This window comes from Pelodiscus sinensis, chromosome 27 (genome assembly GCF_049634645.1).
Source record: "Pelodiscus sinensis isolate JC-2024 chromosome 27, ASM4963464v1, whole genome shotgun sequence".
NCBI lineage: Eukaryota > Metazoa > Chordata > Testudines > Trionychidae > Pelodiscus > Pelodiscus sinensis.
The window spans coordinates 13,018,353-13,040,401 of NC_134737.1; the positions used below are offsets into that span (position 1 = coordinate 13,018,353).

Genomic DNA, 22,049 nt, shown 5'->3' on the forward strand with positions numbered 1-22,049 from the left:
AACAAGGCAGTGTGGGTGGAGAAATAAGTCTGGGATAAACAGGAAAGGGGAGCAGGGAGGAGAAACGGGAAAGATATAATTCAGCTTTGAGCATTGGCAGAGATCTGTCAGGGGTATTACATTAGGGGTTTGGAAGGCGCAGAACTAGAGAAACACCCTGTTCACAGTTCACAGGTATTTACAGTGGAGAATGAGAGCTCTTTTTAGGCCAGGTCTGCACCACGGGAGGATGCAAACCTAAGATGTGCAGCTCCAGCTACGTGAATAGCCTAGCTAGAGTCAACATACCTTAGTTCAAACTTCCGCGGTATTCCCACTGTGGGAGGACGACAGGAGAAACTGTCTTGTCAACTTCCGCTAACTCCCTAAAACAAAAAAAACAGTCGTGTAGCACTTTAAAGACTAACAAGATAGTTTATTAGGTGACGAACTTTCGTGGGCAGATTCACTTCTTCAGACCTGCTTCACTGGTGATTGTGACAATGTGAATCATAATATCAAGCACTGACCCTTAAATAGTGGCCCTAAAAGATTCCATTCACAAGACAAAAAGTGTTAGCTTCAGAATTGTGGCCACATTTCAATTTGGATAATTCTTCCTGCAGCTTCAATTTCAAATCCTTATGTCCCTATTTAAATAATAATCAGATGGAGCCTTTTTCACTTCCTCTTCTAAACTGATGTGCAGTGTTAAACAGTCACTGTGTTCCAGCAGTAGTTGGTGAGCTAGTGAAGTCAAGTGGTTCTTGTATGCTGTAAAACTCCCAACAATTGCAGCTAATGTAGAATCAAAGAATCATAGAATCATAGAGCTGAAAGAGACCTCAGGAGGTCATCCAGTCCAGCCCCCTGCTCTAGGCAGAACCAATGTAGTGTGCAAACGGTCTGGTAGCACTTTATAGACTAACGAAACATGTAGATGGTATCATGAGCTTTCATGGGCACAGCCCATTTCTTCAGATGACTGGAGTTATGAAAAAAACGAACCATCTACATGTTTTGTTAGTCTATAAAGTGCTACCAGACCATTTTCTTGCTGGTTTTTCCTCCTGCAATGAGGTTTACCAGCTAATTTGATTTAGGGGCTTTAAATCGGAATCCCATTTCACTGCCGCGTGTAGACGCGGGCAGTTACTTCAGGCTAGTCAATTTCTAAAATGGCGACTGGCTGGGAACATGCAAATCAAGCACGGGATATTTAAATCCCGGGCTTGATTTGCAATTTCGGTCGCCCTTGTTAGCCTCCCTAGATCAATCTAGGGGGGCTAGTGTAGATGTACCCTATCAAACTAACTTGGCTACCCTCTGAAGCAGCTAATGTAGTGTGTATATGTATATTGTTCACATGAATTTTTTCCATATTTAGTGGAAATCACAGACTTGATTTGTGTAGGGACTTCTGATGGATTCGTACAAAATTTTAATTTACAGTAATGAATTCAGGGTGGGAGATTGCAAAATATGTTGATGTAACAGTTTTCAGTAAGCAGTCATTGGGTGAAAGACACTATACACATGTAAATGATCAGTACTTCCTTTCTGCAGGATTTTGGGGTTGTCTTTTTTTCAATTGTCTCAGGCAATTACATCAGTATAAACATGTTATGACAAAAGCAAAGGATTTTAAGAGGGGAAAGCTTGCGGTGTAGTTAAGGGATCGGGTTGGAACTTGGGAGGTTTGTGTTCAGCTCCTAGTTCTGACGCTTCCTGTGTGACCTCGGGCAACTTAGAAATTCTCTCCATGCCTCAGGCCCCCATCTGTGAAAAAGGAGATAGCAATACTTCCTTTCTCCCATTGATACTGACTAAGCCATGGGCAGAGGGCTGCTCCAGCCCTGCCGGGGATGGGAGCCAGACCTGCCCCCCCTCACGCAGGGGGTAGGCGGGAGCAGAAGCTAGCTGCCCTGTGTGCAGGGGCTGGGAGCAGGAGCCGGCCCCCCCGCACATATGGCTGCTGCCTTCTGCTGCTGGGAGCTTTGGGTGCAAGCAGGAACTGGGAGCAGAAGCTCTCTCTCCCCCCCTCCCCCATGTGTGCAATTACTAGCTCCTGCTGCTGGACCCCTGGGAGCAGAAGAGAGATTTGCATCCCAAGTTTAGACCTGTCCACATAGATAAGACCAAACGCTGGTTTTAACATGATCCGGCTGCTGTTGTGTTTAAGTAGACAGTAGGGATGATAAATAGTGGTTAGCAAGCTAATTGTGTAGTTGATGGAATTTGCATCGACTACTCGTTTAGTCGATAAGAAGTTTCGCTGTGGCTCTGCTCTTTAAATGCAATGAGAGCTGTTAGGCTCTTGCTACATTCCAACGGCAGAGCTGCGGCTGTCTGGGACCGGGCATGAGCCGGGTCCCCCACTGTGCCTCTGCCTCGCCTGTCCACTCACGCCCCCGTGGAGATGGTGCTGGGGGGAACTGGCTTTTAAGCCAGCTCTCCCCAGCACCAGCTCCTGCTCCCTGCCTTGCTGCCTCCGATACAGTGCAGCGGAGACACCTGGAAAGCTTGTATGTGCCTTTCTTACCCTTTGCAGAAGGAGCAGGATGAGAAGACCAGTGCGGTGAAGGAGGAACTGAAGTACTGGCAGAAGTTAAGACACGATTTGGAGAGAGCGCGGCTGCTCATTGAGCTGATCCGTAAGAGAGAGAAACTCAAACGGGAGCAGGTGGGTAGATTCCAGGCCTTTCCTACAGCCTTGTGCAGCTTTCCGCTGGCAGCTGGGGGCGGGGTTGCAACACAACAGCTTCTTTCACTCTTTTTCTCTGTGCACAGGTTCTGATCATGTGCTGAGCACGTGCAGCTCCCATTGAGGCTGAAGGGAGATACAGGTGGTCAGTGCCTCTGCAAATCAGACCCTCGCTGGCTTGCACTGTTGGCGAGAGGCTGACTGATGGCACTAGGCAGAGTCAGACAATGCGCTGTGCAAACTTCTTTCTTTAACTACCTGTGCATTTTAACGCTGACCTGCAACACTCCTGCTATTCCTGTCCTGAGCATGGACCGCATGCTCATGCCACAGACACGAGAACTTCCTTAATGTTAATTCCAGTATTTTGGTAACCATCACACTAAGAATGATCCCAAATCTGCCTCCTCTCCATTTGGAAAGGCAAAGATTCCTGTGTTTTAGACAGGAATTTTGGGGGGGAATTTTGTGAGATGCAGTTTTAAAACTTAGATCACTTACGAGACTGGAAAGTTTTCTCTTTTGTCCTTGCAGTTTTTCAAGCTTAGACCAGATTTATTCCTTCCTGGTCTCATTATTACTTACTTTATTTACAAGCTTGTTCAGTTGGGAAGCCTTTTTAGTGACAGCTGACTGGCCTCTGTCCATTTTTTAACTGGGATCTTCCGAGGGTGCCAGCACTGATTCATCTCGTTTATGTTCCTGATTTACAGGGTGGTGATTATCCTGCTGTGAATACTGACATCCTTTGGGTGGGAGGGTAAAAATCATTCTTATGTTTGTTTCCTTTTGCTTGTGATATTTGATGTGTCTGTATTAGGGATATAATGGGATATCTGTTTACATGATTAACCGATAAGCCTGAGCTTATCCGTTACCATGAAGAGTTACACACAGGCTCATGCCCCACTCCCAGGGAGCTGTCTGCTATGATATAGAGGCAGTAGCACGGGGCAAGAACCAGTGCATGCCAGGAGCTGGCTTAAAAGCCGTGCTCCAGCACACTGGCTCCCAGGGAGCTGTCTGCTGTCCCGCGCTGCAGGTGCATGTCACTGCTGGAATTTTCAGTGGTTATACAGTTACCCAACTACCTGCTTTTTAACATCCCTAATCTGCATCACACATAGCTACATCCTAAACAGCTTGGTGAAATTCCAGTGAGGGCTGTTACACAATTAACTGGTAAGCAAGTCGGTAAGCATGAGGCTTTCCAGTTAACTGATCCTTGCTGGTGAATTCTGGTGGCATCCAGCTGTGCTGAGCCGGAGCAGTCCTGGCCTCCGAGGGGCTGGTGGACCAAGCAGCAGGACTCCACAGCAGCAGCCCCAGCAGTAAACCAGTTAATCATTTTAACTTCCCTTCTTCCAGTGTAGATGAGAAGGGAAAGGTGATGTCGCTGGAACTACTTCAGCAAGCTTTGAAATGGATATGCTAGACGTGCATGGCAGTCCTAGCATTTGGTCTTTGTACAGATTCAACTTTAAAGCTTTTTCTGTGGTGTTGTCCAGGCTCTTGCTGTTGCTTTCATGTCATTTGACACACAAAGTAAAGTTTGTCACAGAGAAGCAGAATCCTTTCCCTAGACTTTGAGTTGGTGATTTTAATGCCAGAGTGAAGGATTGCAATATCAGAGACATTACAATATTGAAGGAGGAAGATCTTTTTCCTTCAGTTCCATCATCCTGATGTAGGAACATAGCCATACCATGTCAGATCAATGGTCCTTCTAGTCCATTACCCTCTCTCTGAAATCAACCTGTGGTATAAGCTTTTGGAAGGTGCAGAAAATCTTCTGATAGACAATTATTGACTAACTAGCCAATTAGCCCGTCAGAAGATGGGATTTTCAGATCTTCTCTCCTGAGCCTCCGGTCTCTCGCTCCGCCTCTCTCTCTCTCTCCTCCGCCTCCTGCCTCTCTCTCTGTCTCTCTCTTTCTCTTCTCCTTCCCTCTTGCCTCTCACTCGGGGGACTGCGGAGCCCAAACGATCACTTGAGCCACTTGCTCCCACGTGGCGGCCCGGCTGAGCGGCGCAGAAGTCAGCCGAACGCCACGGCGGGATGCAACAGCACTGCCCAGAGGGAACAGCCAGCATTTCAGCATTACAGAGTCACAGACATTGGGCTACTATATATATGATTGTCTCCTCCTAGAGTCTTTCTAACCCCTGTCAATTAGTGATTGGCTTATGTGTGGAAGAGTTTATACTCTTACAAAATTTGTTTATTTTGTCTAATGCAACCCTGCATGTTGCTATTCATAAAAAAAGCCTAAATCTTTAATACTTAAAAAACCCAATCCTGCTAATTGCTCTTACATTTTGAGGCTAGAATTCCATAGGTTACTTTGCAAAGCATTAAAACTTGTTTTCTTTGTGTTTCCTTTTAATTTCATTGGGTGTCCCCTTGCTCTGGTTTTATGAGGTAAACTAGTGAGGTCTATGAGGTTTAGTTCCTGGTAGAGAATGATATTAAACTTAGGCAATAATTATTTTTGTTACGATGGTAAGAAGGCAACTTCTATAGCTCTTATGACCCAGAATATTGCAAAGTATTTTTTAAAATTCTACATTACAAACAGAAGAAACAAGTATTTTATCAAACCTGCGTCAGAAACGAGCTTAAAAGGTCTGAGGTTGCCATCAGTGAACAGAGTGCGTTTTAATTTAATTTAATGGAAGTAAGGGAAATACCACTTACATTTTCCATTTTGGATTACTGCATGTGATTCCTGTCCACTGTTCCCAGGTCAAAATTCAACAGGCTGCTATGGAGTTACAGCTGACTCCTTTCAACGTGCTGCTGCGCACAACCTTGGACCTGCTGCAAGAGAAGGATCCAGCCCAGATTTTTGCAGAACCTGTAAACTTGAATGAGGCAAGTATCTTTCTTAGAAGCTTAGGGTCTGATGGGGATGCTGCTTTGAAGAAGTGGAGGCGGGGGGAGTTCACATGGTGTTATAGTTGGAAGAGGCAAGACATTGTTTTGAGAGAGCTCAAACCATCTTTGTCCTCAGTGGGCATGAACTAAGACATTTCTAAGAGAGGCTCATATTGGGCACCCCAGGAACCTTACTACAGCATCTCAGTCACGCAATTTCATTCTGCAGAGCCAGGGCACGGCTGGCTCAGTTGGGTGACACTACCCCTTCTGCAGGTGGAAAGGACATTAAGAGTGCTTATGATGGATGCGCTCTGGTTGGCTAGTAAATGGTTTTTGTAATTGTACAGGTTTTATATGTTTAGGTTCCAGATTACCTGGAATTCATATCCAATCCAATGGATTTTTCCACCATGAGGCGGAAGCTGGAGTCCCACCTGTACCGAACCTTGGATGAGTTTGAGGAAGACTTTAACCTTATAGTTACCAACTGCATGAGGTATAATGCTAAAGACACGATTTTCCACCGAGCAGCTGTCCGGCTGAGAGACCTCGGAGGAGCGATATTACGCCATGCGCGACGGCAGGCTGAAAACATCGGCTTTGACACTAATGTGGGGATTCACCTGCCCGAGTCACCCAAAACAGAAGACTTTTATCGCTTTTCTTGGGAAGATGGTGAGTTCCCTTGGGCTGTTTAGTTTTAGGACTGTCCAGTAAAAGCCAGACTCCTAGACTGTGTGTAGAACCGGCCATCATTCTGACCACATCACTCTGTCTGGGCTACAACCATATTCACCAGTTGAGGAGTAAGATTCGGGCACATCTGTCTACCTAGATAGGCACGTATGTAGCCCCCATTGTAACATTTAAGAGCCAGATTCCAGATGAGCTCAACACCAACTACCCGGGACAGATTTTCAGACAATCTTAGCTCCTATTTAGGAGTTAAAAATTGGACAACTTCTCAAAAGAGCCCCATAGTGTGTTGAACTCTTTTGAAAGTTTGCAGTGCTGCTGGTTGTTGAGCACTTTGGAATATCTGGTTCTGATTTGGGGTGCCAGGCCCTTGGAAATGTGGCCTTGAAAGCTTTTGAAATTCTGACTTTATGCATCTATTAATCACAAATTTATCCTCACAGCACTCCCCGGGAGTCAGGGAAATGACTTTAATTTTCATTTTATAGATGGGAAGCTGTGTCATGGAAAGATGAAGTGATCTTCCCAAGGTCATAGAGGAAGTCTGTGGCAGAGCTGGGTCATAAACCCAGCCCCCTGGACCACAGACTGCAAGACCAGGGGCACATATTTGCTGTGGACTTTATGGGCTGTGGCTCTAATGTAAATTGGGTATTTTTAAAGAGACTTGAAAAGATGAATTCATGCAGGTTTAGACTGTCTTATACTTCCTGAGGTTGCCCCACCATTCGCCTCTGTCTGCCTAGGTTGGGAGGCTGGTTTGTTGGAATTTAAAATACACGAGAAAGGTATTCCTGTGCCTCCTACAGAGAGATCAGTTATGTGCTTGTAGGGCAGTTGGCTGTAGTTCTGTGTTGGCCAGCAGGTAGAATGGGATTGTGTTGTCTCTTTCTAACTTCTATGATTGTTTTGAGTCACATCTGCAGAGAGCCTGTCCTAAGCTTATTTCACCCCTGTCCTGGCCCTGGACATAATGACCGCACACCCTCTCCCAACACAGGCAGTCTGGGTAGTCGAAGTGGCATGTTCTGAAGGGGTTGAGGTGGGAGATGGGAAGAATTCTTTGTGAAGCGGACAGCAGAGGTGGTCTTGGTATTGTGACCCAGAATACTGAAAACACTGAAAATAGTCTTGTCGCCCTGAACTTCTGATAGCTTCAGGGGTAAAAACCACCATGATACGAATCTGCATCTCTGAAGCACTTGCTCCTAACCCCATGCAGTACGAAATAACTTTGTGAACTTAGCTCAGACTACCGCTTCCCGTTCCTCCAGGGAGCTGTCTCTGTCTGTGATCTGCTTTCCCTCTTGGAATCTGCCCCTGAGAATTCTTCCATCCTTCACCAGTGGCATCGTGTTTGCAAAAAGCATTCATAGGAATAATCAGAGAAACATGGACTGGAAGGGACCTTGAGAGGTCATCTGGTCCAGTCCCCTTCACTGAGGCAGGACCATCCTGACAGGTGTTTGTCTTACTGGTGCAATGACAGGGATTCCACAACTTCCCTTGGAAGCCTGTTCCGGTGTTTAATTATCCTTATAGTTAGATGCATGGCTGTGACTTGGAATGGTGGACGAGAAGCTGGATCTGAGTCAACAGTGTACCCTTGTAGCCAAGAAGGCTAATGGCATATTATGTTGCATTAAGAGGAGCATTGCCAGCAGATCCAGAGATGTCATTATTCCCCTTTATTCGGCTCTGGTGAGGCCACATCTGGAGTATTGTGTCCAGTTCTGGGCCCCCCACTACAAAAAGGATGTGGACGCATTGGAGAGGGTCCAGCGGAGGGCAACCAAAATGATTAGGGGGCTGGAGCATATGACTTATGAGGAGAGGCTGAGGGACTTGGGTCTGTTTAGTCTGCAGAAGCAAAGAGTGAGGGGGGATTTGATAGCAGCCTGCAACTTCCTGAAGGGAGGTTCCAAAGAGGCTATAGACAGGCTGTTCTCAGTAGTGACAGATGACAGAACAAGGAGCAATGGTCTCAAGTTGTGGTGGGAGAGGTCCAGGTTGGATATTAGGAAAAACTGTTTCCCTAGGAGAGCGGTGAAGCACTGGAATGGGTTACCTAGGGAAGTAGTGGAGTCTCCATCCCTAGAGGTGTTTAAGTCTCGGCTTGACAAAGCCCTGGCCGGGTTGATTGAGTTGGGATTGGTCCTGCCTAGAGCAGGGGGCTGGACTTGATGACCTCCTGAGGTCTCTTCCAGCTCTATGATTCTATGGTTGGTTTGGGTCTAGTGGAATTTCCTCCTCCAAGGAGCGTAGTTTTTTCCTTTCACTCCTGAGTGCATGAGATGTCAGCAATCACGTCCTAACACTGCTTCTCGTCTTGGTGCAGTGGACAACATTCTCCTCCCCGAGAATCGGGCTCACCTTTCCCTCGAGGCACAATTGAAGGAGTTGCTGGAGAAACTGGACATGGTGAGCACCATGCGGTCGAGTGGCGCCCGGACCCGACGCATCCGACTTTTGAGACGTGAGATCAACTCCATCCGGCAAAAGCTGGCCCAGCAACAGAACAAGAGCATGCCAAATGGAGAACCTGCCTTGCGGGAGGAGGGGCTGGACAGAACGCTAAGGGGAGAGCAGGACGATGATGGGGAGAAAGGTGAGAAGTTTCAGAGGGTCTCCAAGGGAAATGGATCCTAGTGCAGCCTGGGCAGGAAGGGAACCTTGTTTGGGATCGTAGAGGAATGTCATTTCTTTGTGCACTGGGAAAGTGTGTTTGTTGTATCAGCAAGAGATGTGTACCATGTGCAGTGAGTTTTGTAAACAATCTGGAGCAGACTGTCAAAAGGAAATAGGGCATCAGAAACCATTCTGGTAGTTCATGGCAGTCTATCAATTGGCATGTTCCCTGGATTGCGGTGGCTGGGATTGTACCATGTGAGGGACTGGAATTAGCAATGGGGTTACAAGCTTTTCAGGAAAGGTTAGACGAGGGTGAGAGGAAAGGTTGGGCGTATGTCACGGGTCTGGGTTTTGCTGCACCTCTGCTCCCTCTGCTGTCTATTCAAGGGATTCCCCTTTAGGTTTCAGACCTCCAGCAATCGTTCCTCTGCGGGCTGGGGATTTAGGGATTCTTTATGGGTATCCCGGCAGGTGTGACCTTAATCCAACACCTCCAAGAGACTCTGGCAGCATTACCATTGAATAGCCAGCTTTCACCAAGCATAGTCCATTTGTTTTAAGGCAAAAGCAAGAGAGAGAAAACATACCGTAAAACAGTACAGTCTATACTCATGCTGTGCTTACACATGTAGCCTGTCTTCCAGCATGGGTGCGTTCCCAGGATCCTTCAGATCTTTCCAGTGGGGTTTTACTCTCGTGGTCATAGTTTCATGTCAGTTTGAGCTTCGAAATGGGGGGCTTTGGCTTTATACCAAAACCCCTCTCTTTCTCTGCTGGCCTTCAAACCTGGCCTGAACCAGTCTCCGCAACGCCTGCCAGGGTGGCAGTTCTCTGGAGTTATCTGTCACGGGATTTGCAGTGACTTAGTCCCTGGAAAAAGCTTCATAATCCTCCCCCGTGGAGCTTAAATATAGGGATGAGATTGTGTAAACAGGCTCTGATATGGGTGGGTGCAGGCGGCCCCACAGGATTTTTCAGCGGTTGCACGTTTACCTGAACAAACGCGTTTCAAAATCCCTGCTTAAATACAATCCCTAGCTCACAGAAATACACACAAGTACAGAGGCACAAGTGTGTGACCAGGCCCTGTGCCTATGGTGTCTGGCATATCTCTAAACAGTAGTCTTTAGATCTGTCTGTGCATCCAGTGTCTCGCGTCCGTCACTCCCTGCTTTGCTGCATGTCACTATGCGAGATTGTCTTTTCATGCGTTGGAGATTAAGTATTGGGACGGGCTGCAACTGACATGGCAGCTGGATCTAGTGTGGACGAAGATGGTCTTGCTCTCCGTCGGGGGAAGTCTAGTTCTGACCTGTGTCTTTTGCTGTATCCATAAGGGAGAGTGACAGGCGTCTGTGATCACTCCAGGCTTTCCTGCTGCCATGGAAATGCAGAGGGTTGTTATTATTTCAGGGAATGACGCTTCCTAAAATGTTCAAGCAGATTCTTTCTCTCTTTAGCAGATGACACCAAGCCCCCGCATCCTCCCACCCTGGAACCCACAGGACCCGCACCCTCCCTCTCTGAGCTGGACTCTCTCCAGGATCCTCCAATGCTCAAGCCCATTAGTGAAAGCAAGTCCTTGAGCCGACTGCAGAAGCGGATGAAATCGGAGGGCGAGCTCTTTGACAAGAAGACACTACAGAAGGAGAGCCAGGCTTTCCAACGCCTGCTCAGTGACAGTGGGCTGAACGGACTGGCACTTCAGGCCGCGGACTCTCCTGCCAGTCCCCCCTTCAGTGGCGTAGGCAGGCGTACGTCTGTGCTTTTTAAAAAAGCTAAGAATGGGGTGAAGCTGCAGAGGGGCCTGGACTGCCCCCTGGAGAATGGAGAGGACCACAGCCAGAGTGGACAGCTTTCCCCCTCCAGTGCAGAGGGCGAACAACAAGCTCGGAAACGGCTGCGAAGTAGGAGCTGCAGTGCCAGTGATGGCGAGAAATCCCCCAGGCAGTCAGGAGAGACAGGTGACTCTTCAGTGTCTGGGCAGGGGTGCCTGGTCCTTGCTCTCTTGGCCAGCTGACCCAGCTGCCTTTAAAAGACGGGCTCCAAATTCCCATCGGGTCAGCTGCTGCCCTTAGTCACTTGTAAAGGGGTTGTGGAACTAGTTGGTGTTTGGGGTGGTTGTAGGATTCCATTGCTAAATAAATAGGGGAAACTATGGTGTGGTTGGAATCTACCCAGAGGACTTGCACTCCATCACTCAGCCAAGAGGTGCTGGGAGTGGAATAATAACTTGGCTTGCTGGGAGTGGAATAATAACTTGGCTTGCATTAAGAGGAGCATTTCATTAACATGATCTCGCCGGCGCTCTAGTTCGAATCACAGCTGATTCGAACCAGGAAGTGCGCGCTGGGACACGTTAGTTCAGACTAAAGTCCTTAGTCCGAACTAACGTTACTCCTTATTTTTTGAGGAGTAACGTTAGTTTGGACTAAAGGCTTTAGTCCCAACTAACGCTTCCCGGCACTCACTTCCTGGTGAGTGCCGGGACGAGATCATGTTAATGAAGCGCGAGATATTTAAATCCCCGCTTCATTAACTACTTCGGTTGTCTCCATTTGCATCGCTAGTCCGAACTAGGGATGCAGAGTAGATGTACCCTTACTGTGGGCATGTTCCTGCCTGTTCTTTGGAGTTCGTGTCTCCTTCTGTGTAAGCTGAAAGATGATCCTGCATTTGTATTTATTTCTCAGGGAACACCATATCACAGCAGTGTGGATTGTGTTTTGTTGAGCTGGTAAATTCTGTAATTGTATGTTAGGCAATATAAAAATCAGGCAGCTTAGGGAACTTTCTAACTTTGGTACTTTAGAGTTCAGCAGAGTACGTCTAAATATTTGATTTCATTGTTAAAGTGACATTTGAAATGGCCTGAGAGAAAGATGGTAGATGGAGCTTTGGTCTACCCATGGAGAATTTGCTTTTCTACTCTCTAGCATAGCCAAGTGAACTGGAAATCCAAGGCAGAAGGTTTTATCTAAGGTGACTTTTCCTAGATCTCAGATTTGGTTTTCTAGCAAAAAAAATACAGTGATTCCTGTGGTCGTTAGTTGTAATCAGTATGAGTTACCTTTTCCAATTGAGTTGTTTTGTACACGTTTCCAGCAGCTACAACCCCAGACTTGGAGCCAGGATGCTGGGGGCAAATTCCCAGCTCTGCCACAGACTGGCTGTGTGACTTTGAGCAAACAGCTTTGCTTCCCTGTGCCTTTGTTTCCCCATCCTTAAAGTGGGGGTAATAATGCTCAATTGCCTTTGGAAAGCACCTTGTGATTGATGGGCCAGCTGTTGACCTGAGCTTGAAAAGCCTGGGTGACTTGACTAATTGGCACATCTGACATGAACCTGATGCTAAAACTGGGCTCTTGCCTCACTTTCTTTTCAGATTGCCCCAGAGGAAGTGGATTATTTCCCTTGGCTTTCCTCTAATTCTGCTTTGCTGGTTGTACCCCATACTGGTCTCCCTTAGGGGGGCTGATTTTGTATGGAACGTGGGGGTACTGCTGCTTTGCAAGGGGAGAGTCCAGAGGCCTGTTTTCACGTTTAACTGTGGATCAGATGCTGCAATCAGTGCTCCCCAAGATTGGCATGTGTTATTTTGCAGCCTGTCCAGTGGACAGTAAATAAAGTACTTCGTGTATTCAGAATAGGTGTTTGTTTCCCCTGCGATGATGCCTCACCCCTAGTAACCCCTATGAGTTACAGACCAGCAGGTGCAAGGAGAGCGAAGGGGGAAAGAAGAAACTGGTTGGAGAAATGCACACATGACAGTGGTGATCACCACCCCTGGTTTGAAGCTAACCCGTCGTGCCAAATGGTTTCAGACAAATAATAGTTTACCAGATATCTGTTGGCAGCTGCTGGGTCTGGGGAACTGAGTTTCCCTTTCACTTAACTGTTAAACAAGAGTTTTTTTAAAAAAAAAGACAGCGGGGGACAAAATAGCCTGTCAGTTTGGTACTGTCCTGAGAAGCAGCGTGTCCCTGAGCAGGTTGTGCTGTCCCAGTGTCTCCCGCTTCAAGCATCCTTGAGTCCGGGAGAGGCACACCTAGCCGTTAGGCTAATTCTGTTATGTCTTCTCCGCAGGAGTGACCAACGGCTTTGGGAAACATGCCGAAAGCGGGTCTGACTCGGAGAGCAGCTCTGGCCTGGGCAGTGGGCTGGCGTTTGAGGCCTGCAGGTAAGTCCCCTTTGCTGAACCGTTCCCCAGAATGCATACAGTCTACACACAAACGCGAAGCTGGGGTGTGAGTCTACCCCACAGTAGCTTGCCGTGCCCCATCTGCACATACCCCACTGATGAGCAGTAGAAGTTCCGCAGGGCGCTTTGATCTACCCTCTTTAGCTATGGAACTGTTCAAAGAGCATGAGTAAGTGGTCAGTGCGAAGCAGTAGGGTCCACACACACACTTAGTGCATGGTAGATTTGCATCCCAGCTTTTTGCAAACGAAGTGTCAGGATAGGCAAGTCTTATGTTCCCACCAGGTTTCCTTGCCCTTCTTTATAAGGCAACTTCGCCATGTAAAATCCTGTTGAAATTGTTTCTTAACATCCGTATTCAGTATTAATGTTGGGAATAAGAGCCAAAAGCCTCTTGCATCTCCACCCTTTACACTCAGCTATAGTTCTCAAGCCAGTTCATTGATCCCACCACAACATTCAATGTTGCAGATGTACTGATGCATAGTAGACTTGTGTCACCTGATACGCATGTACACAGACTAGCTGTTTTTACACATGTATATACGCTACCAGAGAGCCAAAATTGGGGAAGCACGGGTCCTACTTGGTCAGCCCAGTTCCCATAAGGTGAACATAAGCTCCCATCACTTACCAGCACGGCTGCTTTCATTTTCCAGCAGTGCGGAAATGACATTCTCTTTTCCATTCTGGGCAGCTCAGGCAGGACTGACTCGTATGTAAAGTGACCACATGGTCCCCCTTTTTGGCTGAAAACAGTTGACATAGACACAAGTGTATATCAGTGTTCTCTTTCAGTTTTTTTTCCATCCACGTGTGGAATAAATTTTGTTATGTGCACCAAGGCGTGTAAGGATTTGCATCACCAGTAGAAACGCATGCTGCCGGATGTGGGCCTGAATCTCTCCTGTTGGCCATCCAAGTGCACAGCTTATAGGGAACACTGGTGTATGTGATACGATTGATATTACCTTTCTGTTTTGGGGGTATGATCATAAATTCTGTCTATTACATCACCTATCCTCACAGTCATTAATAGATTTTCCCCTCACAACACCTAGGAAGGTAGTATCTCCATTTTACAAGCTAGGTAGTGTCTTGCCCCACATTGCACACTGGTCTGTGTCAGCGCCAAGAACTGAACCCAGCTTTTGAGAGTCCCAACCCAGAGCCCAAATCACTTTTTCAGGTTGGTGACTTCCTTGTTTGAGGTGAGAAGTTTTCAGGTAGTGGTGCTCATAGCGATCAGTCTGAGAATGTTAGCCCTTGAAGGGGGACGTGTGGGAGTTGGGAAGCACGATTCGCTTTGTTTTAAATCGTAACATGTTTCTATATCCGCAGCCTCTCACAGTGCCCGATGGCCTTGTGTGATGCCTTTGGGATCGTGACCCACCAGTTGAAAAACCCTATCTAGGCCTGCCTTCCTTCCAAAGAAAATACTCATTTTGCCATGGGAGGCCCTCATCCTGTAAGGTGATGTGGTCTCTGAGGGCATAAGATTCTCCCCACAAGCATATCTTTCCAGAACTGGGCTACGATTTAAAACTGATCACTGTCATTTTCTCTTAACAAATTATTCCATTGAGGGTTTGAGTCATAGAAGTATTTTTAGGATGAAAATTTTGCTGTGGGAGTTCCATAGAGTGTTCCAAAACGTTAGCTGTCAACAGCTGTCTATAACTTTGCTATTGTAGCTAGGGTTTGATTTGTGTTTCCATTATGAACCTGTTTTCAGAGGTATACAACTTGTCAACAGCAATTACTTTTGGACTAGAATTAACATAGCACATTTTAGCCCAGGAGCAAACTTAGTGTGGATTTACACATTTCTTTTTTTAATAAACATTTTTTTGAAAAGCAAATGCACATATGTTTGGGGAAGTAAGAAGCTAGAATTTCTTAGATGCTCTTGTAATTCATACATAGTATTGTATTAAAGCCCATTTTTACAGAAAGATCGTCCACAGTACTCACTAATCTTGGCTTTCTTTGACAAATATTTGAGAAGGTCTGAGACAGCATGCTGGGTATAAAAACAGTTTACAGCATGTTAGTAGAACATGTACGACCTCACCGCTAGGGATGTTAAACTGATTTGAATTAAGTAACTGTGTAATTGCTGAAGATTTATATACACAGTTATATCATTACACACGGAGTGGCAGTCAGTTTTCCAGGAGCTGGTGTGCATGGGGACTTGGCTTGTAAGCTGATTCCCTGTGCGTACCAGCTCCCACCTGCCTCCCGCACTGCTGCCTCTGATACAACATGGGCGGCTGGGCAGGCAGCTCGCCGGGCTTTTAAGCCAGCTCCCCATGCATACTGGGAGTCTGCGTGTAACCTTGAACGTTAACCAGTGAGCACAGACTCATCGGTTAACCATGTACACAGTTACATTTTCACATCGCTACTTATCACATCCTGCCACCACCTCGTATAGGGCTGGCTTGTACCCTATCCTCTCTCAGTCTTTGTTGGAAGATATTTCCCTGCACACACGCTATGTGTGGCAGGTAAGGGCTGGCCATAATTTCAGAGAGTTTAATAGAGACTTAGCAAAATAATGCCCCCATTCCTGAGGCACAGTGCCTCCAAGTCCTCTCCCAGAGTGGCACATCTTCTTCTCACCCCTTATGGTGGACATCCTGCTAGCAATATGATCTAAATCAGTTTTGCCGCTCTTAATTAGGTTGAGTAGACTCTTGTTCTATATGTCATCCTGATGAAGCCAATGGGACATGAAAGCCAATGCAACTACTCACAGAGATGCTACTTAGTGTGAACAAGAGTGGAAGAATTGGACTTACAGTTAGTCCTAATACTGATTAGGTAGGTATTTCTGTGCCCACTGGAAGTTCCTTAAAAACTAAGAATGGTCCAGTGGTCTAAGAACAGGAGCAATAGCCCAGAATCTGTGTCACTTTGCCTCTTTTGACAATTTCTGTACCTATAAAATGAAGAAAATGATACTTGGCTGATTTGTCTCACAAGAGAATTGTAAAGATTATTTAATGTTTGAAACACACTCTGAAGATGAAAAGTGCTATGTAAATGCGTATTATAATTACAAAAATGATATGAGAGGGATGTGATGCCCGCAAAAACAAGGAGTTGAAAATTAGCTGGTGCATCCTGGAAAACATACAATTATTCTATGCAGGGTTATGTCTCACTCTTTCAAAAAATTGGTTACTATAACATCACTATAATGTTACAAATGAAAATTTTCAGCTAGGGAACAAAAATCAAAAGTTACTAAATTCTTAAGATGTAGCTATATGGTTCTCATAAATGTTCTCAATAATGAAGAATAAAGAAGAAGAAACCCTGAAAATCTGATACTAGGGCCCTATTGTTTATCCATTAGACTCTGTTTCAAATATTTTGGCTGCTCTTCTATCCTCCAGTGTCTGAACACAAATCAGGTAAACTCGTTGCATTTAAGTGTTGCAGGTTTGATTCTTAGTGTACACTTCTTTGATTGTTTTTTTCCTCCAGTTCAACAGGCCTCTCAAAGACGCCAAAGCAGATGTATTGGTAAATTTTACTGGAGCATGTAGCGAGGCCTGATGAAAGTTAACCTTCAGTGTTCTTTTCATATCAAGATTGCATCAGAGCAATAATTTCCTAGCATTTTCCAAACATCTGTGGAATCCTATAACTCTGCTGTGTTTTGCAGGGAAATCTTGCTTTCCATAACACTCTGTTTTTCTTCCTTTTTAACAGTGGTCTGACTCCTCCCAAACGTAGTCGAGGGAAGCCAGCCCTTTCCCGGGTCCCCTTCTTGGACAGTGTGAATGGAGACTCTGATTACAGCAGCTCAGGTGAGAATAATCTCTGTAGAAGAAACAATTTGGGGCAGGTATTTTCTTTGTGTTTATACAGTGCCTGGCATGATGGGTCCTGGTTTGTGATTGGGACTCTGAGGTTCTGCCAACATATAAATAATAATAACAAAAGGAGCATCATCTAGGACTATAACAGAGTTTAAAAAAGAGCTAGATAAATTCATGGAGGTTAGGTCCTTAAAAGGCTATTAGCCAGGGGGTAGGAATGGTGCCCCTGGCCTCTGTTTGTCAGAGGCTGGAGAAGGATGGCAGGAGACAAATTGCTTGATCATTGTCTTTGGTCCACCCCCTCTGGGGCACCTGATATTAGCCACTGTCGGCAGACAGGATACTGGGCTAGATAGACCTTTGGTCTGACTCAGTATGGTCATTCTTATGTTCTTATGTTCTTATCTCTATACAGACCAAGTTAATTCTCTGGTTTTCTAGCACACTCAGAAACAGATTCTGATAACAGGTACTGAGGCCAGTTAGTGGCATTAAATTGGGGCCGCTAAGAGCAGAATCTTAACTCTCAGCTATACATCTGTCCCCGTCTTTAGAGCCACTGTACTCTGTCTCCTATCTCAATGGAAACTATTATTGTCAAGGGCATTGTTCATTCAGCAAACTGCTGCTCAGATAAGCTTTCCACTTAGGGCCCGCTCCTCATGCAGGTAGCGTCTCTGTGTGTTTTTAACCCCACTTCAGCATAGCAAAGAAAACATACATCCTGTATTTCCAACCTCGCCCTCACTTAGCTCATCCTATGAACGTGTTTCTCTGCTTCATTCTGACTTGCAGTGCTGTTTGTAGTCTGCATTCTGTGGAATAGTGACTATCCGCTCAGGCAGAGGCCGGCTCAACCTGTGAAACTCACACTAATTAAAACACTTCCAAGGCCAGGGGCTAGCAGATTCATCTTTTGTGCCCCATGTGCACCTTTTGCCACCCTTCTGGCTTTCATAAAAATGGTAGCAAATCTTATTCCATCAACCTGAGTGAGGGTTGATTAATCCTGCAGGGATTAAACAGCCGGATACATGACAGCAGAATAATCAATTGGGTTTCGCTGGGGTGGATTTGGCCCATTATAATTTTGCTCTGGGGTTTACTGGGCCAAATTCACCTCTGATGTAACTCATTTGACTTTAGGGAAGTTGCAGCCATATACCCTACAACTAAATCTCATCAGTGTTTTTATATTAAAAGTGTTTTTGGTGCATTAATAAGGCTGGTCTTTTGCCATGGGACCCATTGATTCTGAGATCTTCCATGGGTGTTTGTAGGGGATTTTTGTTCTAGTGTTTACAGCTTGTGATATTTTGGAAAGTTTTGTGGTGTAGCTGATAAAATAGCTGAATAAATATTACTGTGAGATATGCAGTACAACTGGGCTGTGCAATTGGCTGAAAGAGGGGAGAATCCCAACCACAGCACTGTGATAACACAAAGAAGTATAAAACCACATCGTAAATGGAGGAGACTGTTTCTGGTTGGTACAGCTGGCAAGTGGTTCCCTGGCTTCTCCTCCTAACTCTGCCACTGAGTTGCTATGCAGTCCAGGGCAAGTCACCTCACCACTCAGTGCTCAGTTTCTGCAGTTGTAAAATAGGGTTAATATTCCTGTAATGAAAGCAGCCAGGCAGGGTTGTCATTCCTGTGTCTTGTGCCTCCACTATGAGTCCCCAGCTCTTCAGACTTCTGTCCCTCTCGAGCACCTCGACCATTGTTTGAAGGCTCTGGACACTGAGTATCCAAACTCAAGTATCTCAAATCATTTTGGCTGGTTCCTATCAAGAACAGGAAGCAGGAGCTCCCCTAGAACCTGCATTGCATAGAACAACACAGATAAGGACTTATCCATGCAAACATAGCTATAGGACCCTGCTGAGCCAAGTCCGTGGGTTTCAGAATTTGGAGGAGCTGGAGCACAGGTTTGCTAGGTAATGATTTATAAAATGTTGTTACTCTGGGGCCAAGCAGGGCTGTGATGCATCCCAGAGGCAAAGGCCTATGCATTTTGCATCAGCAGGGAGCAAGCTTGGCATGGCACTCATGTCAGGTAAGCGATGCTTGAGGAAGTTCCAGGCAGGGGGATCATGTTTTTGGGCTGTGTTTGTACAGCCCCTAGCACCGAGTGGTCGTGGTCCATGAAATAATCTCCACACAAGTGACCTTATAGTCACAGGTGGACAGATCCCAGTCTCCAATTTCCCAGACCTTAGTCTTGAAGCCAGATTTTCTAGACCAGTGTTTCTCAACCAGTGGTACGAGTACCCTTAGGGGTACTCGAGCGAAGTCTAGGGGGTACGTCAACACAACTGGAATTTGAAGAAAACGGAATTTTTGTTTTAAGTTTTACAGCGCTTTATTATTTTTGTACTTTTTACACCCAAACATTTCATTCACCAACAATTAAGTTGTTTAAAAAAATGTGTTGCAATGGTAGAAAAAAAAATGTGTGTGTCTGAAAACAGTAGGTACTGGGAGTACTTATACATTTTTTTTTGGAAAGGGATACTTTATAAAAAAAAAAGGTTGAGACATCCTGGTCTAGCACAGTAATTAAAATACATTAGCTTAGGAAGGGAAGCTGTCATTGCACCATCCCAAGAGGAAGGGGACTGTGGAGGACGGCAGCCTACCCAAGGCACAGAGAGGTGTGGATTCCCTGCTCCTTACTTTCCCCCTTGTCCAGTTCTGCAAGAGAGTAAGAAACAGCTCAGTTTCTGGTGTTGCACAACAGCATAGACTCTGGCGCCAGAGACATGGTGTGGCAGCAGAAGACATAAACAGGTGACTTCTCATTTTGCTGTAGCCCTCCATCAGGAAAATGGTGTGGATTATAAAATTACGTAGATGCACACATACTAGTGATGATGTGTATCATACTAGTGATGATGTGTATCTTTTTATGGGCCCAAGGAGGTCGGTTTATTTTGAACGCAGTGAAATTTCAGCTGCGCAGTTGCCATAGAGCAAGTAGGTTTAAGAAAGCAAGCCAGAAATTGTGCTTGTGTATTTTACCCATACAAGCAGTGTTGTCTGCATTAGCTGTCTGCTTTGGAGACCGTAGGCTGCCCTGACTGAGTTAAGAACATAAGAACGGCCATACTGGGTCAGACCAAAGGTCCGTCCAGCCCAGTATCCTGTCTGCCGACAGTGGCCAGTGCCAGGTGCCCCAGGGGGTGGACCGAAGTCAATGATCAAGCAAATTGTCCCCTGCCATCCTTCTCTAGCTTTTGACAAACAGAGGCCAGGGGCACCATTCCTTACCCTCTGGCTAATAGCCTTTTATGGACCTAACCTCCATGAATTTATCTAACTCTTTTTTAAACTCTGTTATAGTCCTAGCCTTCCCAGCCTCCTCTGGCAAGGAGTTCCACAGGTTGACTGTGTGCTGTGTGAAGAAGAGCTTTCTTTTATTAGTTTTAAACCTGCTATCCATTAATTTCATGTGGTGTCCTATATTCCTTATATTATGGGAACAAGTAAATAACTTTTCTTTATTCACCCTCTCCACACCACTCATGATTTTATAGACCTCTATCATAACCCCCCTCAGTCTCCTCTTTTCTAAACTGAAAAGTCCCAGGCTTTTCGAAAAAGCACTATTTTGAAAGAGCACCATTTCATGATGATGCAAATGAAGCACGGGATATTTAAATCCTGGCTTCATTTGCACTTTCAAAGTGCTTCATTTACATCCCTCTGCCGAAAGAAGAAGGTGATCTAGATGCACCTCCAGTCTCTTTAGCCTCTTCTCACAAACCCCTAATCATTTTAGTTGCTCTTTTCTGAACCTTTTCTCATGCCAAAATATCTTTTTTGAGGTGAGGAGACCACATCTGTACACAGTATTCAAGATGTAGGCATACTATAGCTTTATACAGGGGCAGTTAAGATATTCTTCGTCTTGCTTTCTATCCCTCAGTAGAAAGGTTAGTAGACAGAGCAATTTCTTCTGTTCCCCTACTTCTCCATCCTAACGCTAAGTCATGTTTCTTTGTGACCCTGTAGGCAGAAACCTGCTGATGCCCTTTGAGAGCCATGCTGACCTGGAACCTCTGGAGCTTGTGTGGGCAAAGTGTCGAGGCTATCCATCCTATCCTGCCTTGGTAAGTAGACCTGCTGCACGGACCCTCCCCGTCTGCTGCAGCAGCTTTAGCTGGGGATGCAGCGTAGGAGTTAGAAGAGAGACACTTCCTCCAGAGTTCGAAATCCCTGGTTCTTTCCTTCACACTGTCAACTGCCAGCTTGTTTTTGTTGCAGACCATTGAGAAAATGTTGCAAAACATAAATCTGCTGGTGCCGAGCAAGGAACACTTTGCTCCTGTCCTGCTCCCTCCTCTGGCATATTGCAAGAGCTGTCTGTGCTGTTGGCACTATACGGCCAGGCACCCGAGGCCATATTGTGCAATTACACACTGTTTGCTTGCACAGTTATTGCATTCATACATGTAGTTTCCTAACTAGCCATTTGCATGTGCAGATATACAGTGAAGGTGAACAGTTACAATGACTGTGTGCGCAAATTTCTGTGCTATTGCATACACATTTTTGTGCCTTAGGCACCCAGCCTTTTGAACAAAAGTCCTAAGTACCTTTCATGATTAGTGCACAAGCTGTTGCTAAGAAATCCATAGGCTTGCATCAGGGGTTTAAAGGAAATTTGCTAGATTTCATGGTACAAGACAAGCAGCTATTGCTGAAAGGTGTAATTAGCACTGTATATTTTTCAAGCATTATTCAATTAACCAGTGAAGAGAGAATTCTCACATAGGTTTGAACAGGGATATAGGAGCCGAATAAACAATAAGCGTGATTCTGCTCTTCACAGTTTCTACTACACATAACAAAGACCTCTCTCAAGAAGCTGTTCTTTTGGCTCCCCTGACCTGTGTAATTTCCCAGTGTGACTGCCACTCATGCATCTGCATTGTTGGGAGTGCTGGGATAGACAAAAAGCTGATGGTCCCTGGTAACCCTCTGAAAACCGTAGGAACTAAAAGCTATTGCACACAAAGGCGTAGAAATGACAAAGGCGCCATTTACACGGGTGTCACAATAGCGGTTTAACACCATGCTGCAACTTGGCCAGGCAGAATTCCACCACTAGACAGGCCC

General features: G+C 45.8%; 1 protein-coding gene across 3 annotated transcripts in view; it reads left to right on the plus strand.

Annotated features, from left to right (window-relative positions):
• BRPF3 (bromodomain and PHD finger containing 3) overlaps positions 1-22,049 on the plus strand; it is a 53,043-nt gene that overhangs the window by 22,644 nt on the left and 8,350 nt on the right. For 2 of the 3 annotated variants that reach the window (XM_075910524.1, XM_075910525.1), the window contains exons 4-11: positions 2,531-2,662; positions 5,430-5,558; positions 5,927-6,239; positions 8,599-8,868; positions 10,352-10,855; positions 12,978-13,071; positions 16,819-16,916; positions 20,943-21,040. In XM_075910524.1, coding sequence (XP_075766639.1) covers positions 2,531-2,662; positions 5,430-5,558; positions 5,927-6,239; positions 8,599-8,868; positions 10,352-10,855; positions 12,978-13,071; positions 16,819-16,916; positions 20,943-21,040 — 1,638 coding nt within the window. The remainder of the gene's footprint in view (positions 1-2,530; positions 2,663-5,429; positions 5,559-5,926; positions 6,240-8,598; positions 8,869-10,351; positions 10,856-12,977; positions 13,072-16,818; positions 16,917-20,942; positions 21,041-22,049) is intronic. The other variant, XM_075910523.1, reaches the window with a different exon arrangement.